The sequence below is a fragment of the Gymnodraco acuticeps genome, unplaced genomic scaffold (assembly GCF_902827175.1).
Source record: "Gymnodraco acuticeps unplaced genomic scaffold, fGymAcu1.1, whole genome shotgun sequence".
Lineage (NCBI taxonomy): Eukaryota > Metazoa > Chordata > Actinopteri > Perciformes > Bathydraconidae > Gymnodraco > Gymnodraco acuticeps.
Genome location: NW_022990368.1, coordinates 1,090,832 through 1,106,926, shown reverse-complemented (window position 1 = coordinate 1,106,926; position 16,095 = coordinate 1,090,832). Strand labels below are relative to the sequence as shown.

The window sequence follows — 16,095 nt, the reverse complement described above, 5'->3', positions numbered from 1 at the left end:
AAAATTATACATGTGTTATACATCCAGAAATATCGAAATATCGTTTCCCACAGTGTGACATGTATACATAAAACAAAAAGGGCCTAGATAACCGGGGTATACCATTTAAAATGTTAATATATTTAAAGTGTTCAAAGTGCAGTTTCAGTGCAAGTCAGTTGAAACGATCTTAAGTTGGCGTGACGTTGAAGTCGTGCGACCCTGCTGCTGTACTGGCTTGTAGTTCGTTTATAGCATAACGTTAGCATTTCGCTTTTGGCGACTAGATTTATGATTCAAAAATGATAAAAGTAGGGTAGACATGTGGAGATTATCCGGCTGAACAAAACGTGATCCCTCTCTTAAATGTGTGTCAACCACAGACCTTATTTCCAGCTATTTTCCAAAATCCTATGGAGAATTTGCATTGTTTTTTCACGAAGGAACCGGAAGAAGTTTACTTCAGGGTTTTACCACGCGTCACTGCGGTTCTCTATACCTGTCAATTAGTGCTTCCATGGACCTCATCTGTAATGGAAGCTCGTCGAGGGTACGTATATTTGTATTTCAACAGAAAAGTAGTTATATACATAATTGTGTTCGAAAATAAAACACAAATGTTTATATTAATTGTTTATAGTTCTGATTTGACTTTATTTTAAGTCAAATCATAACTATTATATGTAGTTTAATCATTTTTATTTAGGTGGTCGCTCAGTTTTTCAAATGTACACCATTCAGCTCCTCCAGCACCCCTACTTCCCGCGGCACCCGACACACTGAACTCACATGTTGTTTAACAGATGACACGTTTGTAAACAAAAACCCTGCTGGGGGACTGGGTGATACATTATCTTTTAAAATTGTATGAACATGTCCAAATTTAAGAATCCCCATAGAAATTGTCAACGGACAAACTGTTTTCTCAAGATGTACATGTATTATTATTTTTTTTAAATAAGAAAAAAACAGTGTTCTTGTTTATTACAGGTTATAAAGTTATACTTTTATAAAATGTATGGACAACATTTTAAAAAGTGCTGGGAACATGTACCCAGCATCCCCAGCTTAAATGACACCTATGAATATATCCCTCTGTCCTTTCAGTGCAAATCGACATAGCATAGGCAACAAATCAGAAGTCAGGGAATCAAGCTAATTAATTAAAAAAGTCTAAACTGAGTGAAAAGTCTAACTATAAATAATAGATTTTAACTTGTTATGTCTTTTCAGAGTCTTGGTTTTCTCAACGTTTGGGAAGGCAAGTGTTTCTTATTTGTCACACAATTGTAATTGCATTAAAAAATTCAATGATTTCTCAAATGTCATATTTTTTTACAAAGAAATGACGGAACTTTGACATTTCAATTTCAGACAAGAAAAATAACAATAACAAAAGACGTCCTTTTGGCTGTCACTGACAAGCTTCGAGCCACAACCAAAACAAAAGACAACGATGAAGGTGACGAGAAAGACACTTTCTGGGGCGAGGTGTGTCAGGAGCTTGGAATATCCGATTCCAAGACCAATAGGACACGGCTTCATCATGCCTATAATCATCATAAAAAGGTACATTTTTTATAAATATTGCACTAATATTGATTCTTATTTCTGCTTTGCTTTTATCTTCATCATCAGTCTGCCTGTGTGAACAACTTTAATTTGGATGTGCTATAATATTTTATATTATTTGATTAATAATTACATCTTTGGATTTCATTTGCTCCTTGTCATGTGCAGATGAGACACAAGACACAGATGGTGACCGCAGCACCTGCCAGCCCATCGACAGACAGTGACCACACGGCCTGCCCCATCGACAGTGACCACAGTTCCACTGACATTGACCGCACAGTGCCTGCTACCCCATCGTCGGTTAGACAGGCATTCACAGAGACGAGTGAACCAGAAGACGTTTCAGAGGTAAATATCGCATATTAGCACGTAGTTAGTGTTAGTGTGTTATGAAACATGCACACTACTGTGTGGAGTGAAATTATAGTTAGTCCCAAATAAACAATTTCAGATATATTGATTCATATCAGTAAAGAGTCATTCCAACTTTGGTCACTTTCGCTAATATGTTTTCATTGTGTTTTACAGTGTAATTCATCAGGGACATATGACTCCTCATCACACTCAAAAGATGGGCAACTCTTACACTCATTTAAATTGCCTTCAAATCCTTCATTTTTTTTTGTCACTAAAAGTGACTGGAAGAAACTGAGGATGAGACAACATAAGCGTCGATTCAAATCTTTAAACTGGACTTCAGTCATGATGGCCACTGGCATCCGGAGTGTCCACCCACACTGTTGCTTTGTCTTCAAATCTCACAGTGTGCGAACAGTTCGGTCAAAAAGGAAAGGGTCACTTTTTTCATGTGTTGGCTACTGTCGATTTGATGACTGTCCTGTGGAGGTCGAAGTTGACATTGAGGATGAGTCATCCCTTAAGGCAGTTGTGACCTTCAGAGGTGAAAAAGCATGGCACAACTGTGAAGAACTCAAACATCGGCCTGTGCGTGCAGATGAAAGGGATGCACTTGCTAATGCCCTCACCAGCAAACTTCCCAGAAGTGTGTACCTTGATAAGCTCAATAAACTGGATGACACTGTGTTGGCTTCTGGAAACAGAGACCAGGTACCATCAACTGGTGTGATGAAAACATTGTCCTGGCAGGCAAGAAAGAAGCTGAGAAAACACAGCAATGAAATGATCAGCCTCAGAAAAATGATGGAGGAAGAGCTTGAGACTGAGGAAGCAGTCATTAAAAAAATTATAGCACACCCCAAAGGAGTCATGCTATGGTCCAACAAAACAATTGACCTCTTCCATGACAGGTGCAGGGAAGACATTGTATATGTGGATGCGACAGGGAGCATTGTTAAAAAGGCAAAAGGGAAAACCTCACCTTTTTATGTGTATGAGATGGTGGTCCGAAATCCATTCAAAGGATCCTCCCCTGTCCCTGTGGCCACCTACATCACAAACGACCACACAATAGCCTCCATATCCTTTTTCCTTGGGTCATTTCTGACTGATGTAATAAGACTCCATGGAAGGGGAGCCAAAAAAAGACCTGTCATGCTGATCTGTGATGGCTCTACAGTCCTCATGGAGTCCATGGCCTATAATTTCTGTGGAGTCAGCCTCCAGGAACTTCTCTCCATGTACTACAGCATCGTATCTGGACAGGCAAAGCATGATTGTACTTTTAGTAGTAGTCCAAGTAGTACTGAATCCAACAGTACCAATTTCATTAAGAACTTATTGCACAAAATCATTTCATCTCTCATCAAAGATGGCAGAAAACATGCATTATTGTACTCTGGAGGGGAGTTTGACAGGGGATTACTCAAAGAGTACACAGTAAAAGTACTTGATTGTACTTTTAGTAGTATTCCAAGTAGTACTGAATCCAACAGTACCAATTTCATTAAGAACTTATTGCACAAAATCATTTGATCTCTCATCAAAGATGGCAGAAAACATGCATTATTGTACTCTGGAGGGGAGTTTGACAGGGGATTACTCAAAAAGTACACAGTAAAAGTACTTGATTGTACTTTTAGTAGTAGTCCAAGTAGTACTGAATCCAACAGTACCAATTTCATTAAGAACTTATTGCACAAAATCCTTGTATCTCTCATCAAAGATGGCAGAAAACATGCATTATTGTACTCAGGGGTGGAGTTTGACAAAGGATTACTCAAAAAGTACACAGTAAAAGTACTTGACTGTACTTGTGCTACTAGTCCAAGTAGTACTGAATCCAACAGTATCAATTTCATTAAGAACTTATTGCACAAAATCATTTTATCTCTCATCAAAGATGGCAGAAAACATGCATTATTGTACTCTGGAGGGGAGTTTGACAGGGGATTACTCAAAAAGTACACAGTAAAAGTACTTGATTGTACTTTTAGTAGTAGTCCAAGTAGTACTGAATCCAACAGTACCAATTTCATTAAGAACTTATTGCACAAAATCATTTCATCTCCCATCAAAGATGGCAGAAAACATGTATTATTGTACTCAGGGGTGGAGTTTGACAAAGGATTACTCAAAAAGTACACAGTAAAAATACTTGATTGTACTTGTGCTACAAGTCCAAGTAGTACTGAATCCAACAGTACCAATTTCATTAAGAACTTATTGCACAAAATCATTTCATCTCCCATCAAAGATGGCAGAAAACATGTATTATTGTACTCAGGGGTGGAGTTTGACAAAGGATTACTCAAAAAGTACACAGTAAAAGTACTTGATTGTACTTTTAGTAGTAGTCCAAGTAGTACTGAATCCAACAGTACCAATTTCATTAAGAACTTATTGCAGAAAATCATTTTATCTCTCATCAAAGATGGCAGAAAACATGCATTATTGTACTCTGGAGGGGAGTTTGACAGGGGATTACTCAAAAAGTACACAGTAAAAGTACTTGATTGTACTTTTAGTAGTAGTCCAAGTAGTACTGAATCCAACAGTACCAATTTCATTAAGAACTTATTGCACAAAATCATTTTATCTCTCATCAAAGATGGCAGAAAACATGCATTATTGTACTCTGGAGGGGAGTTTGACAGGGGATTACTCAAAAAGTACACAGTAAAAGTACTTGATTGTACTTTTAGTAGTAGTCCAAGTAGTACTGAATCCAACAGTACCAATTTCATTAAGAACTTATTGCACAAAATCATTTTATCTCTCATCAAAGATGGCAGAAAACATGCATTATTGTACTCTGGAGGGGAGTTTGACAGGGGATTACTCAAAAAGTACACAGTAAAAGTACTTGATTGTACTTTTAGTAGTAGTCCAAGTAGTACTGAATCCAACAGTACCAATTTCATTAAGAACTTATTGCACAAAATCATTTTATCTCTCATCAAAGATGGCAGAAAACATGCATTATTGTACTCTGGAGGGGAGTTTGACAGGGGATTACTCAAAAAGTACACAGTAAAAGTACTTGATTGTACTTTTAGTAGTAGTCCAAGTAGTACTGAATCCAACAGTACAAATCTCATTAAGAACTTATTGCACAAAATCATTTTATCTCTCATCAAAGATGGCAGAAAACATGCATTATTGTACTCAGGGGTGGAGTTTGACAAAGGATTACTCAAAAAGTACACAGTAAAAGTACTTGACTGTACTTGTGCTACTAGTCCAAGTAGTACTGAATCCAACAGTATCAATTTCATTAAGAACTTATTGCACAAAATCATTTTATCTCTCATCAAAGATGGCAGAAAACATGCATTATTGTACTCTGGAGGGGAGTTTGACAGGGGATTACTCAAAAAGTACACAGTAAAAGTACTTGATTGTACTTTTAGTAGTAGTCCAAGTAGTACTGAATCCAACAGTATCAATTTCATTAAGAACTTATTGCACAAAATCATTTAATCTCTCATCAAAGATGGCAGAAAAAATGCATTATTGTACTCTGGAGGGGAGTTTGACAGGGGATTACTCAAAAAGTACACAGTAAAAGTACTTGATTGTACTTTTAGTAGTAGTCCAAGTAGTACTGAATCCAACACTACAAATTTCATTAAGAACTTATTGCACAAAATCATTTTATCTCTCATCAAAGATGGCAGAAAACATGCATTATTGTACTCAGGGGTGGAGTTTGACAAAGGATTACTCAAAAAGTACACAGTAAAAGTACTTGACTGTACTTGTGCTACTAGTCCAAGTAGTACTGAATCCAACAGTATCAATTTCATTAAGAACTTATTGCACAAAATCATTTTATCTCTCATCAAAGATGGCAGAAAACATGCATTATTGTACTCTGGAGGGGAGTTTGACAGGGGATTACTCAAAAAGTACACAGTAAAAGTACTTGATTGTACTTTTAGTAGTAGTCCAAGTAGTACTGAATCCAACAGTACCAATTTCATTAAGAACTTATTGCACAAAATCATTTTATCTCTCATCAAAGATGGCAGAAAAAATGCATTATTGTACTCTGGAGGGGAGTTTGACAGGGGATTACTCAAAAAGTACACAGTAAAAGTACTTGATTGTACTTTTAGTAGTAGTCCAAGTAGTACTGAATCCAACAGTACCAATGTCATTAAGAACTTATTGCACAAAATCATTTTATGTCTCATCAAAGATGGCAGAAAACATGCATTATTGTACTCTGGAGGGGAGTTTGACAGGGGATTACTCAAAAAGTACACAGTAAAAGTACTTGATTGTACTTTTAGTATTAGTCCAAGTAGTACTGAATCCAACAGTACCAATTTCATTAAGAACTTATTGCACAAAATCATTTCATCTCTCATCAAAGATGGCAGAAAACATGCATTATTGTACTCTGGAGGGGAGTTAGACAGGAGATTACTCAAAAAGTACACAGTAAAAGTACTTGATTGTACTTTTAGTAGTAGTCCAAGTAGTACTGAATCCAACAGTACCAATTTCATTAAGAACTTATTGCACAAAATCATTTTATCTCTCATCAAAGATGGCAGAAAACATGCATTATTGTACTCTGGAGGGGAGTTTGACAGGGGATTACTCAAAAAGTACACAGTAAAAGTACTTGATTGTACTTTTAGTAGTAGTCCAAGTAGTACTGAATCCAACAGTACCAATTTCATTAAGAACTTATTGCACAAAATCATTTCATCTCCCATCAAAGATGGCAGAAAACATGTATTATTGTACTCAGGGGTGGAGTTTGACAAAGGATTACTCAAAAAGTACACAGTAAAAATACTTGATTGTACTTGTGCTACTAGTCCAAGTAGTACTGAATCCAACAGTACCAATTACATTAATAACTTATTGCACAAAATCCTTTTATCTCTCATCAAAGATGGCAGAAAACATGCATTATTGTACTCAGGGGTGGAGTTTGACAAAGGATTACTCAAAAAGTACACAGTAAAAATACTTGATTGTACTTGTGCTACTAATCCAAGTAGTACTGAATCCAACAGTACTAATTTCACTAAGAACTTATTGCAAAAAATCATTTTATCTCTCATCAAAGATAGCAGAATACATTCTTTTGTGTACTCAGGACAGGAGTTTAAACAAGTATTACTTTAAAAGTACACAGTAAAAGTGCTTGATTGTACTCGTGGTAGTAGTCCAAGTAGTACAGAATTCAGCATAACCGATTTTATTAAGAACTCATTGCAAAAAATGATTGTATCTCTCATCAAAGAGGGCAGAAAACATGCATTATTGTACTCTGGAGGGGAGTTTGACAGAGTATTACTCAAAAAGTACACAGTAAAAGTACTTGATTGTATGGTAGTAGTCTAACATGTACTGAGTCCAACAGTACCAATTTTATTAAGAACTTATGGCTAAAAATAATTTGATCCCTCATCAAATATCATTGATTGATTGATTAAATATAGCATAAGCACTTTTACTATCGTCAGCGCCACTTCTTGGCGATTACCGTAAAGACGCTATTAATCGCGCACTCAAAAATGAAGCGCTGCTCATTTGACCAAGCAAATGCGATAGACGGCTGAGTTGACCGCAGTATATAAATAGGGGTGGCCGTGGTTCGAGGTGGAGTTTTAGGCGTGGCCATGCTCCTGAACCTATGTTAACAATTTAACCTCATTTCATCATATCATTTAAGACATATGAGACATATTTGACATACAGATGGCTTATTTACAATTTACATTTTAGATTTCGTTCCAATACATCCTAACCGGACATTTAAGACATACCAAGTCTACAGATATACAGTTAGTAACAGAGTCTAAAATGCGAGTATATACATAGATGGGGGGGGAAGCTGTCCATTGAACGACAGGTTGAGATTTGTACCATTACCGGGGCCAGTTTTGCAATGCTCTCCCCCGAAGGTGCTCTTTAAGAGAGGTTTTGAAGGTAAGTATAGTTTTACTTTCCTTTACAGTTGTGGGAAGAGCGTTCCACCTTGATGTGGCATAATTGCGAAACGTGTATTCCCCCTTTTTTGTGCCAAATCTGGGTTTCACATGATTTGTGGAGCTCCCTCTGGTGTTATGATCATGGTATTCCTTGACCTTTGGGAATAATTTTGACATGTACATGGTTACCATAGAGGTGTAGTGGATCTTGTAGACCAGGCCCATTGCAAGTAGCTGTACTCTGTCGTCTACTCTAAGCCATCCTAGGTTGTCAAAGTGGGCAGAGGTGAGGTGGGTTCTAGATGAAAGGTCAAGCAGTAGTCTGACCAGTTTATTTTGCGATGTTTGAAGTTTTATTGTTAGCGCCTTAGAGGTGCTATGGTACCATGACGTGCAAGCATAGTCATAGTACCCTTGAATGAGTGCTCCTGCCAGAGTTTTCAGGGTGTTTTTGTTTACCAGAGAGGAGATCCGGTATAGGAATCTAGTTCTTTGATTGACTTTTTTTAATTACATTGGATGCCATTTTATCACAGGAGAGGTTTGCCTCAAGAATAGATCCTAGGTATGTAATTTCCTTCTTACTTGTGACAATAATGTCACCCACTGCAACTGAGAAGTCGTCGGATTTGCTGAGATTATGTTTTGAACCGAAGAGAATGGACTCTGTTTTACCCAGGTGTAATGATCATTTATTATCGGCGAGCCAGGTGCAGATTCTGCCGAGCTCGGAGCTGAGGGTTTTTTCAACCTGCAATCTGTTCCTGTCAGAGACCAGCAGGGCTGAGTCGTCCGCGAACAGGAACAAGTTGCAGTCACATGCTGATGACATGTCATTTACATAAATTAGGAACAGTAACGGACCTAATATGCTTCCTTGTGGAACACCACAGCTCACTAGGAGGGGGGGGGACAGAGTACCATTTACCTCCACCATCTGTTCTCTCCCCTCCAGGTAGGATTGCATCCAGCTCACCGATAGTTTATCAAAACCAATTGCTTTTAGCTTGTCAATCAGAATGGGGTGATTGACAGTGTCGAAAGCCTTTTGTAGGTCCAGCATCACCATGCCGCAGTATTTGCCCTCGTCTACCTCTTGTTTGATGTGGTCGCTCAAATAAAGAAGGCATGTGTCAGTGGAGTGGGATGTTCTAAAGCCAGATTGAAAATCATAGATTAGTTTCTTTTCCGCAAGGTACTTTTCGACCTGTTCATATACTATTTTTTCCATGACTTTCGAGATGGAGGTAAGTATAGAAACAGGGCGGTAGTTGCCTGGGTCCAATTTGCTGCCCTTTTTGTGCAGGGGGGTTACTCTTGCAATTTTGAAGTCTTTGGGTACTTTTCCCTGTTTTATGGAGAGGTTAATTATGTGAGCTATGACTGGTGAGATGGCGGTTGCTGTGTCTCTGAGGAATTTGGAGGGGATATTGTCGTGGCCAGTGGCCTTGTTAGGTTGGAGGGCGCTCAGTTTAATGAGTACCTCTGCTGTTGTTACCCTTGCTAGACTGAAATCATCTTTGCGTACCCCTAGGTTTTTGTAGTAGGTCATGATGTGATCTACTCCAAAAAGCCCTGAGTGGGAGGGTAATTTATTTACAAGAGTTGTGGCTATGTTTGTGAAAAAAATGTTCAAGTACTTGGCCACATCCAGTTTGTCTGTGATGAGCCTGTTATCTGTCTTTATGTTTAAGTTAGAAAATCTCGTTTTGAGTTTTTTACTGCAGCCAAGCTGGTTATTGAGTAATTTCCAAAGTTCACGGGGTTTATTTTTGTTTTCCTCAGTTTTGACATTGATGAAATTCTTTTTGGCAGTTTTGATCATGGAGCTTACGTAATTTCTTAGTCTGTTTCTTTCAATTTTTAGTTCAGTCACGTGGGCCTGGAGTTCACTGCTCGTGCTTTTGGAAAGCATTGACTGACTTTTATGAGTCTCAGAGCATTTTTTGTCTCTGGTTTTCATGGCGGTCAGTATGCCGGAGTGCATCCACGGCTCAGCGCGATTTTTTACCCTGGTTGTTCTTAGGGGGGCCAAATCATTGAGTATTGCAGAGAATTTGTTTTTGAAACCAAGCCATGTTTCTTCAACTTGTGTACCACTGAGCTCATCTGACCAGTCCAGGCTCTCCAGTTCTAGGTTAAAGGCCTCGCTAGAGTAGTTTTTGAGGTCTCTAGATATGACTCTTTTGTGACAGCCGGCCCTTTGTTTTAGCTTTTTGCGGGTACAGAATATCATATAATGATCACTTAAACCGCATGCTATAACCCCTTTACTGGAGATCCTGGACTTGTCAGAGGTCAGAATGAGATCAATGGTAGTTTGTGTTGTTTCACATACCCGGGTGGGTTGGGTGATTAGCTGGCTGAAGCCGTGCAGATCACAAATCCTACTGAAGGACTTGAAGACGGACGTGTCTTTACGTTGCATATCCGTGTTCCAGTCTCCAATAATAATTGTCTCTACATCCCCCACATCAGCCAAACACCCATCTAATGTATCATAAAAGTCACTCTGTTCCGGTGGTCTATAGATTGTCCCGACTATTACAGATTTAGCATTGTCAAAAAGAATTTCAACCCACACAGATTCAATATTTTCATGATGCAGGTCAGTACGGTTTTTGAAATTGGTGTCTTTATGTATGTACATGCAGACACCACCTCCATTCACGTTCCTGTCCCTTCTCACTACAAGATAATCTTCAATTTTAATCTCTGAATCTGTAATGGAATTGTCCAATTTGGTCTCAGAAAAGCATAATATGCTTGTCTTACCGTTCATGAATAGCTGCCTGAGTTCAGCCAGTTTGTGTCTCAGGCTGTTAGTGTTCAGATGAAAAATATGTAGTCCATTTTTGTTGCTTAAATGCACAATGTCGTCAGCTTGCAGATATTTGTCTTTGTCCGTTACAGCAACCGGCTTGCGGCCTGCCGTGGTGTTTGGAGAGGTGGGTTGGTGGTGGTGGTGGTGGTGGGGGTGGGGGTGGGGGGAGGGAGGCTCCGTTGTAGCTTTAGCCGTTGATATGCTAGCAGGGTGGCTAACAACATGGCGGATATTTGTTCCCTCGGATCTCGGTTCTCTTCCTCTCGTCACTGCCTCATGCGTGTCTGTCTGCCGAGGCGTCCCCGGGGGAATCTCAAAGTCTCCGTTTATTCCTCGGTCTCCGCTGTCTCCACGGTCTCTGTTGTCGTCGCGTAGTTGTTGCTGCAGCGGAAGAGATGCTAGTTGTGATGCTAGTTGTGATGCTAGCTCCTCGAGCCTGCAGGACTGGCTTCTTGTCTGCACCGGGCCCGGATTCAGATGTATATCCAGTCTCTGATAGTGTTACGTTATTATGAGAGTGCTCTGTTTGATTCTGAAATTGTATATATTTATGTATGTTCTACCGCACACTCCTTATTTCCTAAACCAACCACAAGATATAGCACTGTCCACGTCACAACTACCCGCCCTCCCCCGTCCGCTCCACCAACCACAGGCCCGCACCTCAGCCACCATCACGGTGCAGCTCTATGATTGGCAGAGAGACGGGGGATGCCTAAGTGACACCCTGAGTAGCCTATCAGGATCGCTACACTACCCCCCCACTACAAAGTTCCTCGCCCACGAGGAACATATAAAACACAGTACAAAACACTCCCCCCACCCTCTCCAGCTCACTGCAGGGACTACCCCACTGGCTGTCCCCAACCAAACCAGTAGCCTTTGAAAACACAGAAAATGTGTGTGTGTGTGTGTGTCCGCATCTGTAGCCTGTTATTGTCTCATTATACCGCACTGTGAATGAATCAAAGTAAATATATAAGTCGTCATGAACACATCTGTCCATCAGACAGAGTGCTGCTGTGCCTCCTGTCATCATTAATGGACGTCTCTTTAAAATGACCGCTCAGAGGAGAGGAGTTCTCATTTCTCTAACCGCCTGCTGCTTCCCCTCCTCTCTCATCGGTTCCCCTCCACTCGCATCTCCTGTGGGCGGGACTCAGTGGCGGCTGGTGGCCTATTTTTCTGGTAGGGCCCCCCTCCACGGGGGTCCGGTGGGGAACCCCCCGGGAAAAAAAATTCAGAAATGACCCCTTAAATTATGACTTCTGGTGATGTTGGGGGGGGGGGGGGAGAAGACACATTGAGGCTTAAAAATATGAGAAGACTGATCAATACCTCCATAGTCTTCAGTGTGGAAAATATTATTTATCAACCTGAACATCTACACTTTACCAGGAATTTGTATTCTCAGAACTGGTCTTTCTTTTTTTCTTTCTTAAACCTGTTCATGTTTTAAGAACCAACACCTCCACCAAGTGGCTTTACAGTGAACTGCATGTGTTATGTAGATAATGTGTTTCTGGTCATTAATAGCATATTTTTGGTGGTTGTGAATGAATGCAATTTAAAAAAAAAGAACCACAGCACAAAACGTAGAGCTTTACATTTGTATAAGACTTGTTTTTGTTTCTCTGAGGATTATTTACAAACAGACTTATTTACATATAGCAATAACTCAGAAATGAAAAAGCTACATCATCTAGCACGAACAACCAGTTAGCATAATGATAATACATTTGTTATGTACAATGTAACTGGCAAGACTAGAGCAAGAAAGAACATAAAGAAGTTTGCAAAAGGTTTAAATAACTTCAAGTATCTGTCTTCAGATTTCGTGGAGGTTTTAGTCCGATGGGAAGCAGATTTAAAGCGACACCGAAGATAAACCAAAAATGTGGTGGAGCTGCAAACCATGTAGTGTTGCTGGGACAGGACAGGAGGAGCTATAACCGTTGGAAAATACATCACAGACAATGCAACAAACGTGGAGACAGAACAATCACTTCTGTGATAAATGCCCACTTATTAATAAACTTCTAACACAACCATGGGAAACCTCCTCTCTACATACATAAAGTGATATCCAGCTTATTGGCTGATAGCACCTTTTTTACTGCTTTGAATAACAAAAACAAAAGGAAACAATAAACAACTGTTCCTCTGGGGGAAATGAGTCGAACGCAACAGGTTTCCAAACTGTCCTCATGTTCCTGGACTTTGTGGTTGAACAACATTGAAAACATCTTTGGTATCCAAAAGTAACTTCACAACACAGGACTCTCTTGAAAAAGAGAGTTTTAATCTCTATGAGACCTATCCTGGTTAAATAAAAGGTAAAATAAAATAAACAACATTCTGCGGCCGTTTAATTGTCTCTCTAATAAAACGCATTTTATTTTTTAAGGGTCGGCCGTGTGTGTGTGTGTATGTGTGTGTCTTTATTTGTAGAGGAATTTTGCCCTTCTCTCCTTCTGAGTGGCAAACCTCTCAATGACTCTGGTATTGAAGTCAGGAATGCTGCTAATTAGTTTTTTCTCAATTGACAGCATAGCCAGCATTCAGGCGATCCTGTGTCATGCTGTTCCTCAAGAAAGTCTTGATCCTTTTCAGAGTGGAAAAGCACCTCTCTGCCTCAGCCGTAGCCATGGGTGTGGTTACAAGAACCTTCAGAAGACTGACAGTCTCTGTGAATGTCTCCTGCAGATTGTTGTCAACAAAGAACTGGAGCAGATTAACAGCACCACTGCAAGCCCTGAACTGGTCAGTGTCATAGACGAGGGACAGTTCCGTCTTGAGCTTTGCCTTGCCCAGTAGAGGGTAGGCCTCCACAGTTGTTTTCAGCGCTGCTTCAGGGAATGTTTGGCTGTGTTGCTCGAACAGGTCTCCTTGCAGGAGGGTGGCGCTGATCAGGTGTTTGGTGAAGGAGAATCTCTCCTTTGCGTGACTCAGTATGGTATCACATACCTATGAAATAATGCACAATGAAAAAATCAAGACATAATAAATAACAGAATCACCTTTTCACATCTATCATAATAATAATCATAATGTCATAATGTCATTAGTGTTCCCTATACGATGTGTAACAAACAAAGAGCTTTCTTGTGAATGGAACCTATCAGAATAACAGGACATCTATCTGAGCGTCAACAGAACAATATTACTGTTTAAAATTAAGTCACTACAATATATACATTTAATGACTGTTTACACTTCATTCATTTATTGTTGGGCCCTTTCTGTCCCCTGTGGTTGCTTCTGGAGGCCTAAACCTTTTCTGATCTGTCTTGATCCCCTTTGAAATGTAGAGACTGTGGGACACTTTTTGCAGTTTAGGCCTTGTTAAGTGTATACAATTCAGAATGTAATAAGCAATAGGCCTTTTATGTGGATATTTTAACTAGCCTACCTATTTATTAAATTTACAGAAAATGGGCTTTATTGTGAAATGTATCATTATTGTGATATGAAATTACCTATATTATTAAAGGAGCTTTTGGTCATAGAACACGTTCCTATTACTGCTTACCTCTCTAGCCAACCGCTGTTGCTCTTCATGTCCAAGTCCCCTCCGTTTTGTTGTGGGCGGCTGTTGTACAGATCCATCAGGAGGAATGGAGTCCCTGATCCAAACCACAAGTAACCATGTACAATTACTCATCGTGGGAAGAATTGACAAATTAGGTTTGACTATTTGAAATAGTAGTCAGATACACCTTATAAACGTTATATAATATATACATTTCCAGTTAGCCTGTTTAAGATATTTAAACAAGTATGTATGAGTTGGTCTATTGTGTTCAGCTAAATCACATTTAGGTTTCATAGATTTCCTATAATAAGCACATCTCAGCCATTGTAAATAATGATTTACCTGATTGTCTGTATGCTGCTGGTGAACCTCTTGATGAGTCCTTTGATGTAGACAGAGTCGATGTTCCTCTTCTGCAGTTGGCTAAACAGCATGTCTACATGTTGTCATGATCTGTCTGTGTTGTTGTTTTGTCTTGTCTTTTTCTATCGTTTTATTTTGTAAATTGTTCACCCCCGTTTCCTGCCTGTTGCTTTCTGTCTGTTTTCCCTCCCTGATTACCCGATTGTGTTCACCTGGTGCCTCTGTGTTTTCTCCTACCTCCTCACCTGTCTCGTGTTTGTTTGATTAGTCCTGGGTGTATTTAAGTTGTGGTTTTTCCATCTGTCTTTGTCGGTTCGTCTTGTGTAATGACCAGTTTCTTCAGATCCAACGGCTGACGAGTGGCAGAGAACGGAGAAGTGGTGTACAGAGTACGATTCAAAGCGTGTGTGAGGGTTTTTTTTCACGGAGCCATATTCGTTGGTTTGGTGAACGGTTGTGGTTTTTTTTAAAATTTTTTAAATTTTTTTATAACGCCCCCCCCCTAGGGGGTTCTTCCCCTGAGCTGGGTGTTTGTTTTGATGACAGATTCAATGGCAACTGAGCCAGGAATGGACAAGACCATGGCAACGCGGATCATGGACAACGAGGGAGAGGGGGGCAAAACGGACGGAAAGGAGGATACCAACGAAGAACAAGGACAAAACAAGAAAGCGGGAGAGGAGGAAACAAGAAAGAAGACGGGGACTGTGAGGTACAGTGTAGAATTAACTGTGGAGGTAACTGTGGATGGAGGAGACGCAGTAACAATGATGGACTTACTAAAAGGAATACAAAAAAAGTGTGGGGTTGTGGACGGGTGCAGAGTGAGAGGGGAGAGGCTATATGAAATCCCCATGAGGACCTGTCTGGGGAAAATAAAAATAATGGAGGGACTGAGGGTGAACGGGGTCATGGTGCATGCACAGGACCTCTTGAACAAAGATATGACTGTCTCATTCCTAAATCTGCCGGTATATGTACCTGATAGCATGATAGTTAAGAGACTGAAAGAGTGGGGGGTCGAGCCTATCTCGGCAATCAAAAAAAGAGTGTGGCCGGGCACAGAAATCTCAGACGGCACCAGATTCCTGAGAGTTAGATTCAATGACAAGGTTAGCTCCCTCCCTTATTCAACAAAGTTAGAAACAGTGAGGGGTGCGGAGTTCTTCAGAGTACTGCACAATCGCCAGGTTCCTGTCTGCCGGCTGTGCATCCAGCCCGGTCACTTCTTCAGGGAGTGCCCGGAGTTTAAATGCCACAAGTGTGGCCAGGCAGGACATTATGCCAGGGAGTGCAATTTCAGGGCGGAGAGAGAGGGGAAAGAGGAGGAAGAGAAGGAGGACAAGGAGGAAGACGAGGAGCAAAAGGGGGAGGAGGAAGACGAGGAGGAGGAAGACGAGGATGACGACGACGACGAGGAGGAAGGGGCGGAAGGAGCGAAGAAAAGACCCTTTGAGGAGGTCAGCGATGAGGATGGTGGCCTGAGTGGGGGAGGAGCGGCGGGA

The 16,095-nt window shown here is 40.4% G+C and overlaps 1 protein-coding gene and 1 long non-coding RNA gene across 2 annotated transcripts; one reads left to right on the top strand and one right to left on the bottom strand.

Moving 5' to 3' along the window:
- Positions 1-1,410: 1,410 nt before the first annotated feature.
- LOC117551392 lies at positions 1,411-2,249 on the top strand. Its single transcript, XR_004569785.1, has 3 exons — positions 1,411-1,548; positions 1,720-1,902; positions 2,083-2,249. It is a non-coding gene; the product is annotated as an uncharacterized LOC117551392 (long non-coding RNA).
- Positions 2,250-12,510: 10,261 nt separating this feature from the next.
- On the bottom strand, positions 12,511-14,753 carry LOC117551387. The gene is made up of 3 exons (XM_034224253.1): positions 14,570-14,753; positions 14,225-14,318; positions 12,511-13,659 (listed from the first exon to the last, which is right to left on the bottom strand). Exons 1-3 carry the CDS (start codon positions 14,659-14,661, stop codon positions 13,231-13,233), a joined length of 615 nt encoding a protein of 204 aa, XP_034080144.1. The 5' UTR covers positions 14,662-14,753; the 3' UTR covers positions 12,511-13,230.
- Between the last annotated feature and the right edge of the window lie 1,342 nt (positions 14,754-16,095).